At 37.5% G+C, this 18,063-nt stretch overlaps 2 protein-coding genes across 3 annotated transcripts; one reads left to right on the top strand and one right to left on the bottom strand.

Annotated features, from left to right (window-relative positions):
- Positions 1–118: 118 nt before the first annotated feature.
- On the top strand, positions 119–11,428 carry pcolceb (procollagen C-endopeptidase enhancer b). 2 transcript variants are annotated; one of them, XM_051901525.1, is made up of 9 exons: positions 119–411; positions 2,830–2,938; positions 3,015–3,273; positions 3,738–3,862; positions 5,950–6,086; positions 7,977–8,518; positions 8,602–8,676; positions 10,589–10,759; positions 10,920–11,428. In XM_051901525.1, the coding sequence occupies exons 1-9, from the start codon at positions 323–325 to the stop codon at positions 11,048–11,050; spliced, it is 1,638 nt and encodes a 545-aa protein (XP_051757485.1). In that variant the 5' UTR covers positions 119–322; the 3' UTR covers positions 11,051–11,428. The 2 variants fall into 2 exon arrangements, with proteins under 2 accessions (XP_051757485.1, XP_051757484.1); XM_051901524.1 differs by having other exon boundaries at positions 131–411; positions 8,596–8,676.
- A 1,415-nt stretch (positions 11,429–12,843) lies between these two features.
- paqr9 (progestin and adipoQ receptor family member 9) lies at positions 12,844–18,063 on the bottom strand. The gene has a single exon (XM_051901526.1). It carries the CDS (start codon positions 16,571–16,573, stop codon positions 15,449–15,451), a length of 1,125 nt encoding a protein of 374 aa, XP_051757486.1. The 5' UTR covers positions 16,574–18,063; the 3' UTR covers positions 12,844–15,448.

Here is an 18,063-nt window from a genome sequence, read left to right as displayed (position 1 = left end):
AAACAAACATAATTTACCCTAAAAATACTACTTACTGAAAAGGCATATCTCAAGAAAATCAGACAAAAGAGCAGTGGATGTGGTAACGAAATAGCGTGTTTGGTTGTTTATAGTTTTTCATTAAATTTTAAATGTTTATCTCTATGATTTAACAGCAGTGGCATCTGGGACACATAACTCGTCCCCTTCACTCACTTTTGCCCTCGTTTCTCTGCCTTTTGAATCCCTCTTTCAATCCTCCTGTCGTTCTCCACGCCCTCAAACTCGCCCCTCTCCTCCGTTCCCTCACTGACTCGTTCTCTGTGCCTCTTTGAGAAGAAGGATGTTGGGTGATGTGTGCGTGTGGCATTTGGGGCTTCTGTTTTTGGGGTTAGGATGGGTGCATGGACAAAGCCAGACTAACTTCACAAGGTAAGTGGGTGAAGGTTTGTGTGTTTGTGTTTGTGTGAACGTGTACTGGCACATTAACCTCAGACAAACGGCGTAAGGAACATTAGATTTTTCGGAGTATGCATTTTGTATGCCATTGTCAGTTTTTGTTACACAATTTTGCAATGAGATGTTCCATTTGAACAATGTAATGCAAATCTGAATTATTTGAAATTATTAAAGTAATGTTTGTTTATTTATTGTTGTTGTTTAAATATTAGTTTAGTGATTTGAGTGTGTAATTGCTTGTGTAATTTAACAGATTATATTTTTTATATCACTTTCCAAGGGAATGATTGAACTGGAAAAAAATGATTTTTAATTGCACCGTCAGACATCTCCTCACACAGCTATCATATGATCTTATATAAAAACAACAAGAAATCTCAACAGGGTGTTTTCAAGCACAGGCTTGTTTTACAGTATTAATAAAAAAGCCCTTGTTGTGTCTTTATGACTATGTACAGCCTGAGATTAACAACACAATGTTTATGCCACAAAAAACACCAAATTTTTTTTTTGAGTCTTAATAATTGTTAAATTTATACGCTATTCTGTAACCAGCCAATAAAATCAACACCTGTTTAATTCAGGGATAGCTTTGATCAGTGCTGAAAGATGCCTACATTTGTGTCGGATATTTCTAAATATGCATGTTTTGTGCATATCTCCTACTGTATGTTTTCTCAGTAAAGTTCGGCATTTACTCCATTCCTGACTCTGAAAATAGTCACTCAGATTATGATATGTGTATGTGATTGATGTGTAATGAAAACTGTGCAAGGGAGAAAGAGTGTCAACTTATGTATGTGACTGGATAGATTTGCTGATAGACTTACTGAATTATAAAAACGATGTCAAAAAGCTCAGTGGCCCTCTCTGTAACTTCACATGTGAGCGTGGCTGTTCATTTGGCTGTGGTTTGTGTGTATTTCCTTCTAATGACAGAACCAGCAGTATTAAGATATTGCAAAAAGAGGCACGCACTATAAATGTAGGAACAGGATCCAAAAATAACCCACTGAGGAAGAATCCACACACCACATACAGGGTTTTAATAAGCAGTGACGTTTGTGACTGCATAGTAGTTTAAGATGGTTTATTTGTTTATACACTTTTGTGTTCAAAATCAGTGAGATGAAATGTAACAAAACTGGTATGTGTTTTACAGTCAGTTTTTTGCAAATTTGCATAATGTTTGGGGTCAGTTTTTTTTTTAAGAAATTCAAACTTTATTAAACAAGGATGCGTTAAATTTATTAAAAGTGTCAGTAAAGACATTTATAATGCAACAAAACATTTCTATTTCAAATAAATCCACAAAAATATTAAACTTTTTCAACATTTAGCTGTTTTGAAATTTCAGCTTTGCCATCACAGGAATGAATTACATTTTAAAATATATTAAAATAGAAAATTATGTACAGTTATTTAAAAATTATTATAAACTGTAATAATAGTACACAATATCGCCGTTTTTTCCTCTATTTTGGATAATTGCAGCCTTGGTGAGCATAATAGACTTCTTTTAAAAACATTAAAAACCCCAAACTTTTGAAACCCCAAACTTTTGAAAAGTAATGTCATTAATTCATTTTGTTAAGACATTAAAGGATTAGTTTTCTTTAAAATGAAAATGACCCCAAGATTTACTCACCCTCAAGCCATCCTAGGTGACTTTCTTCTTTCTGATGAACACAATCTGAGTTATATTAATAAATATCCTGATGCGTCCAAGCTTTAGTGAACGGGACCAACAAGTTTGAAGTTCAAGAAAGTGCATCCATCATAAGCATATACTCCACACAGTTACGGGAGTTTAATAAAGGCCTTCTGAAGCGAAGCGACACATTTGTGTAAGAAAAATATCCATATTTAAGTTGTAAAGTAAAATACTTAGCTTCCGCCAGACCACCTTCCATGAAGAAAGTGTAAAGCTCTCACAATTCAAAACGCTTACACTTACGTCCTACGAAAATATGCTTTTTTTGTAAACTGAATACGGAAGGCAGTCAGGCAGAAGCTAGATATTTTACTTTATAACTTATTAAATATGGATATTTTTCTAACACAAACGCATCGCTTCACTTCAGAAGGCCTTTATTAACCCCCCGGAGCCGTGTGGAGTACGTTTATGGATGGATGCACTTTCTTGAGCTTAAAAATCATTGCCCCCATTCACTGCCATTATAAAGCTTGGGTGCGTCAGGAAATTTATTAATATAACTCAGATTGTGTTCATCAAAAAGAACAGTCATGTACACCTAGGATGGCTTGAGGGTGAGTAAAGCTTGGGGTCATTTTCATTTTAAAGTGAATAAAGACATATGCATTTTGAAGACACTACTGCATTAAACATAATTTATGTGTCCCTTCCTATTCCTCCTTCATGCTCTCCAGGCCCATATTCCTGTGTGGTGGTCATTTGGTGTCAGACTCAGGGTTTGTGGCTAGTGAGGGTTTCCCCTCTCATTACAAACCAAACTCCAAATGTACCTGGTACATCACAGTAAGTCCATCACCTTCAGTCTCTGTTACAGTATATTCCAGACATTATATTTTCATCACTTCTCCTCTCCCATCAGGTCCCAGAAGGTCATGTTGTGATGCTTCAGTTCAGGATCTTTGATCTAGAGGCGGATCCCACCTGCCGCTATGACTATGTGGATGTCTATAATGGACACTCATACACAGTGCAGAAACTGGGCCGATTCTGTGGGACTTTCCGACCCGGAGCCCTCATCTCCACCTCCAACACCATGATGCTGGAGATGGCGTCTGATGCCAGTACAGGAGGAAGAGGATTCCTGGCTTATTTCAGTGGGGGGAAACCACATGTTGAAGGTGGGATGACTTTAGTTACAGTTTTATCTTCGATAGCACAATCCAGACTTAGTTTTTAGTGTCTGACTTATGGTTGGTCACAGTTCATTCTGCAAATTATGTCATGAAATGGTTCAGTTAACAAATATTTTCTCTCAGGTTCTGTCCATAAAAATCCCAAAAGTAGTGTGTGTGGGATTCCAATTTGTATCATTTTTTGGAACCATACTTTTTGAAATGTTTATTTGATGCTTTACACAATAATGACTTTCGGAGTAATTTCAGCCAAATTTGACGTGCGATTAATTTGTGATTAATTAGATTAATTAATCGGCACATCATGTAATTAATTAGAACATTTTAATTGCTTGACAGCCCTTATATATATATATATATATATATGTATATATATATATATATATATATATATATATATATATATGATTTTGTCATTCTAATTGTCGTTCCACCCCTTTTCCCTACAGAGAATCAGTTCTGTGGCGGCAGGCTGATGAAGCCTCAGGGTTCAGTGAAGACACCGAACTGGCCAGAATCTGATTACCCAGCAGGCATCAGCTGCTCTTGGCACATATCTGTGGAGCCCAACATGGTCAGCCTGCAAAAATCAATTCACAGCTCCTTTTCTCATGCATTTGTCTTGTCTACTCTCAATCTGTTAAGTAATTAGCAATTAAGTCATCAGAGAATTAATCATATTTAGGTGTACTAGAGATGTGCTGCTATGAGATTTTGAGTATTTGTGTGCATATGGATGAATTTGAACTCTAGTGTGTGTTCATGATGACAGCAAACAGTATATGGTAGAGTATGTGAAAGACCTCATTCAGAGAAAGTGTGTAAGGTGGGACATGGAAAGAGAGAGAGCGAGAGAGGGCCATGAAAAGTGCATGAAAGAGCCTTTATACCTGTTTAAGAAAATTAGCTTTTTTACTTATGTAACTACATATCAAAGTGAGTGAGTGTGTGTGTGTAGTTCTGGTAAACCCTACATTATGGGGACAAAATTTCCCCACATTGATAGCGATATCCAAAATCCTTGTCCTTGTGGGGACATTTTTGTTCCGCATGAGGAAATCAGCCCTTAAAAAAAAAATTTCATTTATGTGTGCTATTAGGATATTTATTTTAAACTAAAAATAAGAAAGTATACTTTCAGTCTACTTTTTATGTACTTCTTAGAAATATATTTAACATTACACTTAGGTGTACTGACAGAAAAGTCTATGTATATTTGGCCTATACTTGTACTCAATCTTTTGATCGAGATATACTTAAAAGTATAATTAAGAATACTTAAGGGAGTCGGCCATTTTAAGGGCTGTCTCAATCAAATTAAAGTTATATATTTCAAGTATAAAAATGAATAAATAGCTAGTAACATAGAAGTATACTTAAAGTGCAAAAATAATGTATAGCGATCTTACTAACAATTAATAAGCAGTAATTAGAAGTGTACTGAGGCAAAAGTCATAGTTAATAGTTAGATAATAGTGAGAACTGGACTCTAATCTAAAGTGTGACCATAAATAGTAAACTATAATTATGATTAAGTTCACTTAATGAAAACTTACAAGTATACTTGGAGTATAAAACTACTAAGCTAGTAGGTTACTGAGAGTATACTTCAAAGTGTACTTTCATAAACTAATAAATGTGCTACAAGTATAGGCTACCTATAAGTTCACTTATAGTTGGCCTATAGCTGCAGTACAAATGAAAAACGTAGTTGTAAACTAGCTGTTTACTACTCAAAGTTTACTACTGTTACACTTGAAGTATATATAAAAGTATATTTTTATACACTAAAAAGTAGGCCAATTTAGTCTCAAGTAGTGCTGAAATACTACACTTACAAGTACATTGATATTAGTATACTTCTTACATGAAGTATACTTAAAAATACACATGAGCTGCGTTTAAGTCGAATTTTTTTTTATGCCCTTCCCTCGCTAACTTCCCTCCATTTCGTTCACTTGGATGTACATCATTGCTTATATTGCAGGAGTTCCCACTACTGGCGGAAGCCTTGAAATGTTGTTTAAATGGAGTTATGGAACGCCCTAAGCCCTTGACCACTTGGAATCCGCAATGGAGATGATTTATTATTTACATTTTTTTTTTTTCTCATGAATTTGTTTTACGCACCATTCTATAAGCTTGTATGTATGCTTGGGCATTTGGAGAAAATATAAAAAAATACACAAACGATACCAAAACAATGAACTATAGCAGTCAGCTTAAGGCAGCGACAAGTATTTTGCGGTTAAATGTCAAAATATAGTAGTCAACATTTGAAGTGGATCAAAAAAGTTCATCAAAGTTGTCCTAAAACCTTCTTCTTAGGACAACTTTGATGAACTTTTTTGATCCACTTAAAATGTTGACTACTGTAACTCCAACATCATACACTAGAGTTGTGTGGGGCCTTGAACTTCACTTAAGTACACTTAAAATGAACCTGAAGTATAGCCTACTTATTTTTGTAAGGGAGCTTATAAATCATAGTAAGTGGTTTTTATTTATTATTTTATTTTTGAAAATCTAAAAATGCCTAAAGTTTCCTGTGATGGGTAGGATTAGGGGATAGAATATACAGTTTGTACAGCATAAAAATCATTATGTCTATGGAATGTCCCCATAAAATGTGTGTGTGTATGTGTGTGTGCACATGCCTAGGTTATTGAGGTTAACTTTGAGAAGCTGGACTTGGAATTAGACACATACTGTCGTTATGACTACGTGGCCCTGTTCAACGGGGGAGAGACCGATAACTCTCGTCGTATTGGCAGATTCTGTGGAGACACGGTTCCAGAGTAAGTGCAAACCCAATGCATCACATATCATTCAACTCTATTCAAACACTATGACATTTTATAAGTCATTCAAACATCATTCTAAGGACAGAGTATTTTGTAATTTGTCTACACAGGAAACGGATGTTGTTGTTTTTTGCAAGGTCAGTCGCCCTAAGGGAAGCTATAGTGGAAGAATGTGCTTCCCAATTAGGAAATACTTTTTCTTGCACAGTCCTCTGTTTCAAAACAGCATACTATTTACAAATAAGACACTATTTGCACCTCAGTGTTTTGTAGTATATTATAAAGCAGTATGTAATAACATCATATTCAGTATATATTTATTAAAATCATAAATTGAAGCTGTCTTATTGGGACCTTACTGACCCTTAAAGCCCTTCCCTACATCTATCCCAAATCATATTGAACCTGCTGATCAGTAAAGGTGTCCATGAAGGTCCAGGAAAGGAGCTAGAGTTTTGAGCATGGTATTAATATGAGCTGCACGTGTCATGGTCGATGTGCCAGTCCGATCATCCAATTTCAGGTATATAGGACTATTAAAAACCTGTTAAACACTTTATGTGCACTAAAATAAACACCACTCTGAGCTGATATCATGCAATAGGAAAAGGGAAAAGATTGGTATCAGGTAAATGGGTATCGGCATGGTTTCCATTGTAATTTTGTCTAGTTCAGCCAGACAGTGGTGGGCAGTTAGTGTAAATAGCCTTTGATGATAAGATGGCAATAAACACTCTTAATAGTTCTTATAAATGTGTTTAAAATTATGTTCACCCAACTGAGATCCAGTCATATCAGTAGCCTAACAAAAGCTGCTTTATTTTACAAGGAGCTGGCTGTCGACGTGTTGAGATCACTTCTGTTAATGGACATTTTCAATCATTAAAAGAATCTTTGTTGACTGCTAAAAGCACAGTACCCGAAAACTATTGCTTTGCATGAATGATGCTGAATCCATGCCACTAGGTGTCAGCATAAATCCAAGACAACCGCCATAACATAAAAGGGAGCGTTCAAAGCAACATGTCTAAGTTCAAATTGACTGGTTGTTTGCCTCAATAGTCAGCTAATTGATATTAAGGAAGCCCTGTGTAATTGTGTAATTCACTGTTTATCACACTAATGTGCTTTAATGTTTAACCAGGAAGTTTGTTTTGAAATGCTTTTATTTTGTACAAAATGGAACAAAGTCACACCTGCGGTGTTCCCAGTCAAAAATGACCGGCCTACAAAAAAATAGCTTATTGGATTCAATTTTTTGTCAACTTATTTCTTTCATTTAGGGCAGGTTTTGTAATTATTTTTGAAACTGGTTGATCGTGGGTCTCATTGTTCTGATGGATGAAGTTAATCTCTATGAAAAAGAACGCCTGTAATACTCAAAATATTTTATTTGGGTACATGAACGTGTGTGTAAGTGTGTGGTAGTGCGAGTGTGCATGAATCCATGCATGCACAGGTCCAAGGCTTGTATCTTTGTAAGCACACATGTACATGTATGAACATGAGCATGATGAACATGCTCCTGAACACTAAATATTTCTCTTATTTTCAATCTCCCCCATTCATTTTCAGTGGACGGTCATTTTTGACCAATATAAGCTCAGATCAATGAGGCCTACAATCAGTCAGTTTGGGAAGTAGTTATGCCCTGTGTGAGTGAATTCAGTAAGTTTTAGTCCAATGCGATAACGTTAACTTTTTCTGTAAAAAGAAAATCCTCTCCGGGTCAAAATGACCCAAACACAACATAAAGGTTAGCCAAAAACTCACCCACTGACTTCAAAAATGCTAACTTGTTTTAAGGTTTTCGGAATCATTCCTGCAGCACGCTGTAATTGTTATTTGAAATAATTGTAATAATGCTCTTTATATCTCTGTCAGTGTGGTTGTGACCAATGGAAATGAGCTGCTCGTGCACTTTGTATCAGATCTGAGTGTGACGGCTGCAGGCTTCATGGCTCACTACAGGAGTATTCCCCGCAGCTCCCGCACACCCACTGCTGCCCTGGACACAGTACATGGGCCAAGAGTCAACACTTCACCTACTAAACCCACTATTCCACCAGCAAGACCTAAACCTAAAACTAAGCCTAGCAGGCCGACACCAAAAACTCCCTCAAAACCACCCAAACCCGTACCACCCAGACCAACTCCTAAGCCAAGATCAAAGCCCGCACCCGCACCCAAACCAGCCAGACCTACTCCCCATAAGCCTCCAACAAGATCTCGTGCTAGAGTCACACCAAAACCTGCCATAAAAGCAAAACCTACTAGAAAGCCTACACCTAAACCCGCAGTTAGACCTCAACCAAAACCAACAAGTACTACGGCAAAGCCAAAAGTAAAGCCTGGTGTCAAACCAACAACAAAGCCAAAGACCAATCCCATCTCAAAACCTGGGAACAAAACAACAACAAAAGCAGGTAGAAATGTTTCTTTAGGTTGTTTTTCCTTGCGTGTGCTAGACTACATGTTTATAATTTTATCTGTTTCTTCCAAGCCTCAGTGGACAACCCACTGTGTTCCCTACCATGCAAAAGAATAGGCACTCTCATGACCCGCTTCTGCCCCAGTCATTTTGGTGAGTTGCTTCATTTATATCTCTTTTATCCTGCTATTTCTGTCTACTTCATTCTCCCCTAATTGCCTGTCACAGACATGGACCCCAGAGGCTTTTCTGTAACTCATTTTGGGACTTTTAGTGCAGGCAGCTGTTCGCACTGTAATGATGAAGTAAATCTTAGAGCATTGCTTACAGCTATAGCGACTGTAACTGTCAAGACTCAAAACTAACAATAACTATAGCAATGTGTGGTAACACTTTACAATAAGGTCTCATTTGTTAACATCGGTTAATGTATTAACTAACATGAAATAACAATGAGCAATACATTTGTTACAGTGTTTATTAATCATTGTTAATTTTAGTTAATAAAATACTCTACAGTCGTTCATTGTTTGTTCATGTTAGTTCACAGTTCAAACTAAAATCGAAAGCGCGATAAGGCTTTATGTCCTTATAAAATCGCAAAAAAGATTGTCTGTTTGCTGCTCAAAGAGAACTGCGCACTTCGCTCGCGCACGTGATCAGCTCCACGTCGTAGTTCACAGGGAATGAATGCAGTGAACTCCATCTCTGCATAGTTTAGCGTTTCGGAAGTTATCGGGCACCAGTTATGCATTATTTTCACATTTGCATAGTTGATGATTACAGCATTTCACTAGATTTGTAATGAGACGCGACTGGTTTGTAAACTTGTTTTCCGCCAAAATAAAAGCTCGACTGCAGTTTCCGTCAAAATATACTTTTCTTTAAGTATAGAAATTAGTACAAAACTAATTATGAAATTTTCATTTATTTTTAGTGCATTTGTTTTACAATTTATGGGTATTACTGTCATAGGAATAATATAACTATTATTATTATTATTATGTAGTGTAATGTAGACTGGAACACTATATCACAACTAAAAGTGGGTTGAGTCCCTTTAAAGTCCTTTTGAAATCAAAATTTAAGTTTTTTTTTAGCTTTTAGTATGAATATGTTAGCCTTAAGGTTATGAATAAGCTGGTGTGTTCCAAAACAATGACAAAATTCACATTTAGGAGATATAAGAATTCAAAACTTACAGTCTCTCACTTCTGCTAAAATGGATCACGGATTTTCATGACATTACCTCAGACTTCAGCTTCTCATCAAATCTTCTGTCCAATCAAATGCTCTCTAGAATCTGAAGTCCCGCCCCCTCTTACACTATAAACACGCTGAAGCTGCAGCTGAAATCGGTCATTTGTTCACACATTTACTAGTTTTTATATAGTGAATGGCACATAGTGCACTATATAGAGGATAGGGAACGATTCAGTGTAAATATGCTTTCCATTGACGCGACTGAAGTCCGTTTTCATTTGAATTCTACAAACAATGCAATATTTTAAAGCAATATGGAGGAGAAACGGTTTGAGATCATGAGGAAAATTGGGTTTTACGAGCTCAACGGCTCTGGCCGAGCTGTGATCTAGGCAAAACGCTATTGGCTATTTTGAAAAAAGGGGAGGAGCTTCTAGATATATCCCGCCCTGTCTACCTGTTTCATTGGAAATTACATCAAAACAGTGAATAAAGCTGCGTGTTCCAAGGCACTTCAGTGGGCCTTTAAAATTCAGGTAAAGTCAATGCACAAACTTTTCTTTGTTTAATTTGCACACTGAATATGGGTTGGAGCTCTAAATTTTGAACTCTCAAAGTGCTCCAGATTGATGAATTTAACTTCAAAATGTACAAAATTTTCTTCCGGAGGGACATGCCCCCAGACCCCCCTACATGGACCAAGTTACACACCACAGTTGCACAAAAATTCCATGGGAAACACTGGAACATTAATTAATAATAAATATTTATAAGAAATATTTTTGGTTGATTACTTTTTTTATTGGAGTCAGAAGCATGCTATTGGAAAAACAAGCATCTTCTCCCTTTGTCTCTCTCACAGTGTTGACTGGTAAAGTGACATCACTGACCCCAGGATCTCAAGGCAGTGCTGAAGTTGAGGTGTCGGTCATAAAGGTCTATAAGGCAGGTAGACTTAAATTCCGAAAAAGAGGACCCACCACGTCTGCCACACTGTCAGTTACGTGCATGAAGTGTCCAGCACTGCGTAAAGGTGAAAGAAACACACACACAAAACTAGTTCAACCACAAGCAGTCTTGCAAGACTCATTTTCTATTACTGTATGACATTTTAGAATAAATTACAGGTTCATATTTTTCATAAATTCACTGACATTTAATAGTTTAATAATCATTGTGAATTTACTTCATAGGAGTGAACTATGTGCTGATGGGCAAGGTGAATAACGAAGGCCTTGGCATTCTGACTCCATCCAGCTTTGCCCTTCAGCATAAGGCAGTGCACGACAAAGCACTGGCCAACCTCGCAAAGAAAACATGTTGACCTCACAACCACCCTGACCACAATCCCACTCGGGTTTATTTTAATCATATCATCAAAGTCAGACAGGGAAAGGTCAAATCAAATTAATTAAATCCTTAATTACTTTTTTATATAACTGGAGGCGCAATATATGAGTTAAAGTCAATTTTCTAATACCAAGAGAACAGAAGATCCAGAAATCTGTGGTATGCTATGCGTTATACCACAATCTTTCAGTCATATTCAGGTATAAAGTACAGGGTACAGGAAATTTGCCAGTTTATTGTGTTTGTATTAGTAGGCTATTAGGTCTGTTTAATGTATTATGCAAACATTTTGATATGTCATTGTATTCATTCTAAATTATAATGCTCCTTTAATTAAAGATTATGAAACATATGTGAATTGTGTGAATTTAATCATAAATAACTAATTATAATAAACTTTCTTCTTCTTGTAATAGTCTTTGATAAGTGTATTATTGCAGAATAATACTAAACAATAAACTACACTATTGTTCAAAAGTTTGTGGTCAGTAATGTTTTTAAAGAAGTCTCTTATTCTCAAGGCTACATTTATTTGATAAAAAATACAGTAAAAACAGTAATATTATGAAATATTATTTCAAATTAAAATTTTTTTTTTTTTCTATTTGAATATATTCTAATTTATTCCTGTCATGGCAATGCTAAATGTTCAGCAGTAATTTTTCCAGTCTTCAGTGTCACATGATCCTTCAGAATTCATTCTAATATGCTGATTTGCTGTTCAAGAAACAAACTTTTCACCCAAAAATGAAAATTCTGTCATCATTTACTCACCCTCAAGTTGTTCCAAACCTGTATGAATTTCTTTGTTCTGCTGATGACAGAATTTTCATTTTTGGGTGAGCTATCCCTTTAATATTTTTGTGGAAACAATGACACTTTTTTTCCCTCAGGATTCTTTGATGAATGAAAAGTTCAAAAGAACAGCATTTATTTAAAAAATTCAAAATGATCAATTTTGATCAATTTAATGCGTCCTTGCTGAACATATTTCTTTCAAAAAATCAAATAAAATTTAAAATCTTACTGAACATAAACTTTTGAAAGGTAGTATTATGTCATTTTATTACACTATCGTTGGCTACTTACAGTATCTGTAAAAACAAGCATGTCGTGTCATGTATGTTTTCACAACAAGGTGCAAAAAGCCACAGAGGATTTCCTCCTTGAACTAAGGGTCCCAGGCCAATAGAAAACAAACAGCTGTATGTCTCCATCAAGTGGACACATCTAGAAAGAGGTGCTGTGTTTAGTGTCTGCAGTGAGCTGGAAAAGAGCCAAAACAGAGAGCAATGGAAAATGTACACCTCAGTTTCTTTCTCTTTTACATTCAAGGTATCTGCCCCACACTATTTACTATCTATCTGACAGTCTGAGGTCACTACTGCATATCCGGGATAAATTCGTGTGTTCTGATGTTTCATTTTGTAAAGTACATATCAGCAGACACACACAGGTAGAGAGGGGGTGGGATGTTTTGTGACATAAGAGCCCCAGCTGTTCCTGTTACTCAGCTTTAGTCAATCACACACACACACACACACACACACACACACACGGATATGTAAATACAGGCAAATTAATCTGCAGACCTGGAAATGTTGACATGACATCGTATTCTCAAAGGATTTCTCAGCTTAATGTTTATCTCAAACCACTTATTTGCCATTTCAATTATTTAAACATGTATATTATATAAATAAAAGAATGAACCATTTTTTAAACAGCACACATGTACATATTCATTTAAAAACAAACAGACAAAGCTTATTTACCATTGAAATTTATTGATCTCTAGTTTTTATCTCGTGATACACTTTGAAGTAGAAACAGAACAATAACTCATATATTAATATACACTGGTAAGTATCCTCAAGTTTCATGTTCAAGCCTATATCTTAATAAATAAGATATATTAGCATGATAGCACTTTATTTTACAGTCCTGTTTCATGCACAAACCCTTAACCTAACCTTATCTCATGTTGTTACCTTACATTACTCAGTATTTTCGTGGGTAAGTACACCGTAAGTACAGTGAAAGTGCATGTATACTGTAAAATAAAGTGCCACCGCATGATCTACTGAAGTAAACCATGATTATAAAGTCTACAGCAGTGGGCATACAGCATAGTTTCCAGTGCATTAAGACTATATTCTGTCTTCTCCCCTGAGAACTACAACTGTTCTAGACAAACTATTCTAGAACTACAATTTCTAATCAACCTGTTTTAAACACGATTTTTAAATATTCATATTTTGGTGTTTTCTCCAGAGTGAATATATTTGATGAGGTCTAGTTTCTCGAACATTCAATCTGTAGAGTATAACTATATATACCTTATTACAGATGTGAGGTGCTAACACAAACACAGCAATAAGTCAGAACTGCATGATGGCGAACAAATGATACGGACAATGCTCTGTCGAAATTGCTGAAACGTTCCAATTAAAACATGATAAAAATGTACATTAGGTCCCTTTCAGAATCACAGATTAGCGCAGAAAAGTTAGGTCATGTGTGCAAAATCATATATTCTGTCTAGATTTTAATACTACGCTTGTGCAACAAAGTGCAATGTAACAAATGATTTATCTCATCATAGAGTACAAATAGTATGAAGTACAAGGTTATAAAAGTTATTCATGAATAATGAATGTTAATGACGAAATACATAAAAGACTGAAGAAATGTTAGAATATGTCCTCACACCTATTGCAACTATTCGGCCTGCCTGACTTTGAAATATGAGGACAGAACAACAAAGACATGACATCTTTTTTGACAGCCACAACATCTGATTCATCAATGACCTCAATTTGTCATTCACAGCAACAGAAAGTCATGTTCACACAGAAATTCACAAATATTGTTAAACCACACCATACTCAGACTAAATAACCTGTATGTTTTGTCAATAAGCACTTACACTCTCATAAGAGCACCACTTACTGAAAGTGTCCGATTGGTTGAAGGAAAACTCAACCACCCAGTAGAAAGACCAATGATAACTCGAGGCTGTATTGAATACAACCAGCTAGTAGCACTTTCAATCCCTGCATCTGAACTAGGTTAATAACGATAATATACCACAGACAATTTTGTGCAGCCAACAGTTAAACTGTGTCTTCAAAACTGGCCTTTCCGGTAAAAACAGTACTGATATGTTTTTCAACAATGATATGGCTTCATTTTTCTCCTTACAGTCCTCCCACCAAGGCCTTCAACCAAATGTCAAGTCATTGAGAAGCGTATACAATCAATAGCAATGCATAGTTACAGACAGTACAGAGTATTTCAACAGAAATCTATAGTTACTACCTATGCTGTCACATATCTCAACTAAGGTCTATAACTGATAGTAATGATAATAGAGTGAAAAGGTAATGTTCAATAAAAATTGTGAAAGGTTGTGTAGTTTAGCACTGCACTGGTGTAAAGCAGCATGAAACCCCACCCCTCTCATTTCCCTTTGCCTCAAACGCTTTGGCTGAAGCGACGTGTGTTTGTCTGCATTTCCTGTTTAAAGGGTTTGTTAAAAAGAGGGAGGAAATGTGAGTGGGTGGATGAGAGAAAAAGCGAGATTGACACAGACAAAGAGAATTTCAATAATGAAGATTGTTACAATGAAAGGTGTCCTAGTAAAAGCTCAATAATGCCTCGTTTTAAATCCCTCATGAGTGAGACGTATGAGAACATTCTGGAACCAAAAAATAATTTTAACAATACAGTCTACGAGGAGCAAATGTGGCAGAGTCAGCTTGCTCATTACAGAGCAGCAAGTACTTTGACCTGCCGACAACAACAAAAAAAAACAGCCTCCCTTGAAAGTATGAAACCTGCTAAAAGTGTCACAGTTTTCGTCAAATAATGCCTTTTGAGAACATTTTTTGTTTGGCCATACCAAACTTAAAGGTGCTCACCCAAAAATGAAAATTCATCAGTAAAATCATTTACTCCTTTCATTGTTCTGTCTCTGATCACTGATCAGTGTTTTGATTTTAGAGGCTTACAATTTGATCTTAAAAACTTAAGAAGACCGCAACGCATGCATGTTGTGTTGATGCAAGAGCAGACGTTACTTTAACAATGTCATTACTACCTTTGCGGGGCTTGAAAGCGGTAGTTGCGTAGGCTGTCAATAGATGGACAGAAAGCTCTCAGATTTAATTAAAAAGATCTTCGTCTTAAGGGTTTGAGGGTGAGTAATTAATAACAGAATTTTCATTTTTGGGTGAACTAACCCTATAAAATGAAGAAATGACAGCAGTTCACACAGCAGAAATCAACATTGTTATAACATTGTTAGAAGAAAAAGTCCAAAATGCTTACACAGAGAGCTTTAAACCTGACCAGCATGTCAAGGTGCCTCCTAATGTCCCTTAAGCTTTTTTTGCTCTGGTGCGAAGATCTGATATGCCTGCCAGCCAAACAAGGCTATGATGCTCGCTATGCACCCCTGCAGGAGCACCATGACCCCATAGGTGGACCAGAATGTTGGGCCAGAGAGCCTAGGTGATATTACAGGTGATAGTACCAATGCTGGGTTGAGAAGCAGGGCTCGCATCTCCACTTTAATCATCTGCAGCTCATCCAAAATCGACAGGAAAGTGCAGCAATGGAACCACTGATGGCTGTGACCCCAGATATCAAAGTTCCCTGGAGAAAAACGTTCTGGGATCTTGCTGATATTGAAGAGGGCAGATACCACCAGCCAAAAGCAGTGGCGGTAGAAGAAGGCAGCCATGGTACAAAACAGATGAGGAGAGGAGGATGACGTGGAGTTTGCGGAGGGACTCAGGAGACGGTAGAAGACAGGAGTGGAGGAGATGAAAAACGGAAGGAGGAAGACGAGGGTGCGGACGGCATAGCGGTACTTCCGCCAGCGTTGTCTGGTGTTGCAGCAGGTGAGTACGCATATTATAGCAATCAGACAGGTGGACGGGATGTAGAGGCTTTCAAAGAACAGCTGGAACAGAGTAGGAGAAGTTGCAGAGTTCCAAGCCTCTTCATCAGCATTCAGCCTCTTCCTTTGGGAGGTGTTCTGGCCTTCGAATCCAATCTCTGGGATTCCTGCTTGAGGATGGATGTAATAGTAATATGCCAGCGAGGAACCCACCGTATACGCACTGATAGTTCCATAGTCTACGAAGAAACAGATTTCACGAATAATGAGCGACATGGAGTTGAGAAGATGAGCCAGACTGCTGGCTAGCAGCAGGTACAACACCCCCAGGAAGTAGTTCCAGAAGGGGTAGAAAAAAGGACTGCCAGGTTCTGGCGCTCCTTCCCACGTGAACACCTCCAGAAAGTGGAAGGTGAACACAAAAATTGGGAGGAAGTGTGTCCAGAAGTTTCCAGTCTCATTGGTGGGATGAAAAGCGGAGGCTAGACACTGCCGTAGGCTGTAGTTAGGGAAGCGATAACCAGACAAAATGAAGTTCTCAGTCACTCTCTGTGGAACATCAGTGTGACGTACTAATGGCAAAGACCACATGATTGGACCGAAGGATAAATTCACTGATTAACAATAAAAAGATCTCCTGAGCTTAGAATCATTATTGACTTAGATTCATAAAACTGCTAACATGCATAGTTAGCACTGCAATATTGTAGGTAGTCATTAAATAACTAGTATTGCTTACATAACGCTTGACTAGCAAACTATGACATCACAGAGACACATTTGTCGTTTGTCATTGTAATAATCCTTAAGAAGCATTTATCGGGTTCATGTGCAGATTTTAGCTGGAATCCCAAGGCTCAATATAAATCCCAACAGCAGAAATAATCCAAGTGCTGTTGCAAGTGCAAAGGTCAATGGCTCCAGGGTCCCTTTTTCCGTTAGTTCAAGTCTTGAATGTTATCAGCGTGGTAGAGTCTTTGTAAAACCAAGAAAACAACAATAGCTGAGGATGGCTGTCGATCAAGTCTTCTAAGTGAACGATCACCTGAGGTCCACACGACTTCGGTCACACATGTGAGCAAACAGTGAGCTTGTTTTTCAGTGCTGAAGGTCTCCTTTGCTTCTCACTGCGGCTGCATCTATCCTGCATTAAAGCTTTTGAAAGTAGGTCATGTGGGACACGGTCGTGCACCGGCCGGTCTCTGAAACCGAGCGTCACCCCTCGTTATATTATTCATGCTCCGCGTCCATAATTCATCGGTTAGATTATCACGTGCTGTCTCATGTAAAGATGTACGTTATATTATTAGATTGTCTCGAAAACAGCCATATCGCGCTATCTCACGGCAGTGTCTTACCTCAGAAGCGGAACAGAGAATATTTTTCACGATTCAGCTATCTGTGTGACAGCTAATTCCTCTTATTTTCGCCCATGTTAAGTGCAGTTGTGCTGGTTTAAGCGGCTCTTTGCTCGACAATCGCATTGCGGTTCTATGGGATCCTGCACGAGCTCTTTTCCAGGAAGGAGATATGTTGTTTCCTGCCCGACAGCACTTCTAAATAAACAGTCAACCGGCGTTCTGTCCCTTTATCGTTAGATTGCCCTTCACTTCTTGCTCAAATGCCGGCTGAGGTGCTGTCTGTCGCTTGTCCGGCCGTTACTTAATCAGGATAAAAGCGTCCGTGCTGCCAGCTCAAGCAAAGCCGCACAGCACTCCAACGTGATGTGTTTCGTGGTCATACGAGCTGTACTTTCTTTAGAAGTGTACAACAAAATCCTCAGTCCACAGCCAGTTTCAGTCTTTATCACACACACGCACTTATCTCTTTCTATCTTTCTCCCCCATGCGCTGAGAAAAACACCTCCCGGAGGCTATGCGTTTAGCTTGTGACATGACTGATTCTAGCAGACTTACAGGCAGCATTTTATTGTATAGTTAATATATTTATAGGTCTGTATTACAGTAAGTCGCATTATAGTTTTAAATTTTAGGCAAAGCATCTGGCTGTCTAAACTTTTCCACATTTTTGCGTTAAAGCTGTTTAAAACATAGCTAGCTTAGCTATACTCTTTAAAAAAA

Source organism: Ctenopharyngodon idella, chromosome 7, assembly GCF_019924925.1.
Source record: "Ctenopharyngodon idella isolate HZGC_01 chromosome 7, HZGC01, whole genome shotgun sequence".
Lineage (NCBI taxonomy): Eukaryota > Metazoa > Chordata > Actinopteri > Cypriniformes > Xenocyprididae > Ctenopharyngodon > Ctenopharyngodon idella.
The sequence above is the reverse complement of the archived record's forward strand: the minus strand, read 5'-3'. Positions and strand labels throughout refer to the sequence as shown.